General features: G+C 56.9%; 1 protein-coding gene across 1 annotated transcript; it reads left to right on the forward strand.

Moving 5' to 3' along the window:
• Positions 1-315: 315 nt before the first annotated feature.
• LOC124226412 (HLA class I histocompatibility antigen, A alpha chain-like) lies at positions 316-3815 on the forward strand. The gene is made up of 7 exons (XM_046639669.1): positions 316-468; positions 769-1065; positions 1252-1527; positions 2157-2432; positions 2556-2669; positions 3112-3144; positions 3495-3815. Exons 1-6 carry the CDS (start codon positions 396-398, stop codon positions 3123-3125), a joined length of 1050 nt encoding a protein of 349 aa, XP_046495625.1. The 5' UTR covers positions 316-395; the 3' UTR covers positions 3126-3144; positions 3495-3815.
• Positions 3816-4276: the final 461 nt, after the last annotated feature.

Consider the following 4276-nt stretch of genomic DNA (forward strand, 5'->3'; position numbering starts at 1 on the left):
GTTTTAAAAGTAAGAGGAGGAGAAGGGGCTGAGCCCAGCCTGGGGGTCTCTCCCTGGTTTCCTCAGACAGCCCCCAGGCCAGGACTCAGGGAGATCGGGCGACAAAGAGCTCTCGGTGCAGGAGGAGAGGGGTCAGCGCAGAGTCCCAGGTCCCCGGACGTGGCTCTCGGGGTCTCAGACCCGAGGGCGGAGTCTGGGGTAGAGAAGCTCTGTGTTGGGGATCCATGTGATTCATGCCATGTCTTCCTCTCACAAACTGCGTCAGCTCCTCCTCTGCCTGGAGACTCATGACATGACCTCAGTTCTCACTCCCATTGCGTGTCGGGTTTGTAGAGAAGTTCATCAGCGTCACCGCCATTTGTGGCCTGGACTCAGATTCTCCCCAGACCCCGAGGATGCGGGGGAAGGGGCCCCCAACCTTCCTCCTGCTGCTCTCGGGGGCCCTGACCCTGACCGAGAACTGGGCAGGCGAGTGCGGGTCGGGAGGAAACGGCCTCTGCGGGGGGCGGAGCGAGGGGACCGCGCGGCAGGGGCGCAGGCCCCCTGGGAAAGGCGCGTCTCCTGGAACGCAGCCCAGACCTCCCAACCGGGTCCCATCTTGACCCCTCCCTTTTCTCGCCCCCTCCTCTCACCCACTGGGGTCTCCCATCTCCCCTTTTCCGTCTCACGGCCCCCTAGTCTCCTCCCAGCTCCCGGCCCCATCACCCTCGGATCCGGACCCGCGCCGGGAAGCGGATCGGCCGGGTCTCAGCCCCTCCCCGCCCCCAGGCTCCCACTCTATGAGGTATTTCTACACCGCCGTGTCCCGGCCCGGCCGCGGGGAGCCCCGCTTCATCGCCGTCGGCTACGTGGACGACACGCAGTTCGTGCGGTTCGACAGCGACGCCGCGAGTCCGAGGATGGAGCCGCGGGCGCCGTGGGTGGAGCAGGCGGGACCGGAGTATTGGGAAGAGCAGACGCGGGGCATCAAGGACACTGCACAGAGTTTCCGAGTGGGCCTGAACAACCTGCACAGCTACTACAACCAGAGCGAGGCCGATGAGCGACGAGAGGGCCCGGGTCCAGGTGACGTCCCCCCATCCCCACGGACGGGCCGGGGTCTCCCCGAGTCTGCGCGTCTGAAATTCATCCCTATGTTGCGGGACCCGCCCGGCCCCCGACCCAGGAAGGGTGGGCAGGGACTTTTCTCCATTTTATTTTCAGTTTCGGTTTCCTCGGTGGGGACGGGGCTAACTTCAGGGGCCGGGTCAGGGTCTCACACCCTCCAGGAAATGTATGGCTGCGACGTGGGGCCGGACGGGCGCCTCCTCCGCGGGTACAGTCAGTACGCTTACGACGGCGACGATTACATCGCCCTGAACGAGGACCTGCGCTCCTGGACCGCGGCGGACACGGCGGCTCAGATCACCCGGCGCAAGTGGGAGGAAGCCGGTGAGGCGGAGATCTACAGAAACTACCTGGAGGGCAGGTGCGTAGAGTGGCTCCTCAGATACCTGGAGATCGGGAAGGAGACGCTGCACCGCGCAGGTACGAGGGGCCAGGGCCGCGGGACTCCTGATCTCCCTCCGGGCTGGGGGCCTCCTTCGCGGAGCGGAGGACCATGGAATGACGCTTGAATACGCCCATCTCGTGGGTCTGGAGACTGAGTCTCCCTGAGTTTTCAGATCTAGTATCAGAGCGTGACTGGGCCAGAGGGCCTCCTTTCTCTCAGGGTCAGTTAAGGGAGGCAGTCTCTCTGGAATGGAGGGGGAAAGCCATCCCTGAAATAACTGGCAGTTAGTTTCCTTTGACTGTGGTAGTGGGTCCAGGAACAATGGGGACTTTCTCTCCAGGCCTTGTTCTCTGCCCCATACCCAATGTGTTTGAGGGCTGACTCCAGCTTTCCTGAGTCACTCAGTCTCCACTCAGGTCAGGATCAGAAATCCCTTTTCTACCCCTCAGAAACTTGCCTCTTACCTGGGGTGTCTCAACCTGATTCTTGAATTTTCCAAAGAATGGAGATTATTTCAGAAGGCTGCGTCCAGGCTGGTGTCTGGGTTTTGTGTTCCCTTCCCTCACTCCAGTTGTTCTGTCCATTCTCAGGGTGGTCACATGACCACTGCTTCAGTGGCCCACACAGATGCAAAGTTGCTGAATTTTCTGATCCTTCTCCTTAGAACCTCCAAAGACATATGTGACCCACCACCCCATCTCTGACCATGAGGTCACCCTGAGGTGCTGGGCCCTGGGCTTCTACCCTGCGGAGATCACCCTGACTTGGTACCAAGATGGGGAGGACCTGACCCAGGACAAAGAGCTTGTGGAGACCAGGCCTGCAGGGGATGGAACTTTCCAGAAGTGGGCTGCTGTGGTGGTGCCTTCTGGAGAGGAGCAGAGATACACGTGCCATGTGCAGCACGAGGGGCTGCCTGAGCCTGTGACCCTGAGATGGGGTAAGGAGGGAGCCGTGGGCTCAGAGCCTCTTCTCAGGGAAATCAGGAGCCTTTCTGGAGACCTTCAGCAGGGTCAGGGCTGAGAGCTGGGGTCAGGGCCCTCACCTTCCCCTTTCTTACCAGAACGGCTGCCTCAGCCCACCATCTCCATTGTGGGCATCGTTGCTGGTCTGGTTCTCTTTGTGGTCACTGGAGCTGTGATGGCTGGAGCTGTGATCTGGAGGAAGAAGTGCTCAGGTAGGGGAGGGGTGTGGTCTGAGTTTTCTTGTCCCACTGCAGAGTTTCAAGCCCAGCTAGAAGTTTGCCTGCCTCCTTAATGGCAAGTCCCATCCACAGTCACATGTGCTTTCCCCATCTGGAGCCCTATTTGCTAACACTTACTCTTTAATAAAGCACGTATGAAAATGGAGGACAAATTTATCACCTTGGTGAGTCTGGTGATGGGGACCTCATTCCTAGCAGTCACAGGACAGAGGGGAAGGTCCCTGCTGAGGACAGGCATCCAGGAGGGTGGTTGGTCCAGTCCCCACACATGTACTTTCCTCATGTTTCCTGATCCTGCCCTGGGTCTGTAATCCCATACTGGAAACTTCTGTGGGGTACAGGACTAGGGGGTTCTTTTAGTACCTCATGGCCCTGCGTTTTTCTTTGCTTCTCACAGCATGTTTTCTTCTCACAGGTAGAAAAGCGTAGAGCTACTCTCAGACTGCAGGTAAGGATGGACGGGGGTTGATCCCTCAGACCTTTGGGATAGTGTAGACAGGAGCCCATGGGGGGAGCTCACCCATCCGGTAGTTCCTCCTTTAGTCTCATCTCCTGTGGACTCTCACCGTGTCCTGTTTTGTTGTACTCCACACAGCAACAGTGCCCAGGGCTCTAAACAGTCTGTCAAGACAGGTGAGAGTCTCGTGGCCTGACGTGAGGAGGGGTTGGGGCAGAGGGGAGAGGACAGGCTTATGGAGATTCTTTGGCTGGGACATTTTGAGCATTTGGTGGGCTGTTCAGAATGTCACCAGTTACAGTGACTGACTCAAATTTGTTCATGCTTATTTTCTTCCATAGCACAGGACAACTGCCTTGTGGGAAGTGAATGATGCAAGATTTGTTCCCATCCTACCTGCCATTGTGACTTCTAGAACGTTTGACTTTTGTTTCTGCAAAGGGTGCCTGAATATGTCTGCATTCCTATTAACATAGTGTGAGGAAGTGGGTAGACTGGTCTCCCCCGTGATCCCCTCCCACACTGACTTGTGTTCTCTTCCCTGATTGACTTTCCTGTTCCAGCAGAGGTGGGGCTGGGCCATCTCCATCCCTGTCTTTACTTCATGTTGCCCTGAGCTGCAGCTTCTTACTTCTTAATTGCAAATAAAGATCTGTATACAAGTTTGTTTTTTCAAATTCTTGCCATGAAGGATTGATAGGTTAATTAAATAACAGTTCTAAAATTTAGGAGAGGAAATAAATGGAAGCAATGAGAACCTTCCAGAATTCTTGTGTTCGCTGTGCTGGTTCTGTTGCAGGTGGGGACAGGAGAAGGCTGTGAGGAGTCGAGTGTGGATGGGGCCTGTGTCCACTCAGTGTGCAGTGCATCGTGGGCTTTGACATGGTCACTCCTAGGCTGGGTCATCCCTCTGCTCCTTTCTTCTTGTCACTTCAGTAGAACCTTGTCCCATGAGGACCTGTGATCACAGGGACAGGGACATCACCCAGGCCTTGTTGTGTCTCCAGGAGACTGTGGGCAGTGGGGCTTCAGGTGGTCTTGTCAGCCTAGGCTCAGGTCTGGGTCCAGCCCTCAGCCCCTGTCTTTTGGGTGTTTACTTGTTGTTTCTTTGTTTCTGTAGAGG

This window comes from Equus quagga, chromosome 15, assembly GCF_021613505.1.
Source record: "Equus quagga isolate Etosha38 chromosome 15, UCLA_HA_Equagga_1.0, whole genome shotgun sequence".
NCBI lineage: Eukaryota > Metazoa > Chordata > Mammalia > Perissodactyla > Equidae > Equus > Equus quagga.

Excerpts from the sequence above, each read along its gene's own strand:
- LOC124226412 (XM_046639669.1), top strand. The coding sequence starts at position 396 with ATGCGGGGGAAGGGGCCCCCAACCTTCCTCCTGCTGCTCTCGGGGGCC. Across the intron at positions 1,528-2,156 it reads GGAGACGCTGCACCGCGCAG|AACCTCCAAAGACATATGTG; the intron begins GTACGAGGGGCC and ends CCTTCTCCTTAG. Across the intron at positions 2,433-2,555 it reads GCCTGTGACCCTGAGATGGG|AACGGCTGCCTCAGCCCACC; the intron begins GTAAGGAGGGAG and ends CTTTCTTACCAG.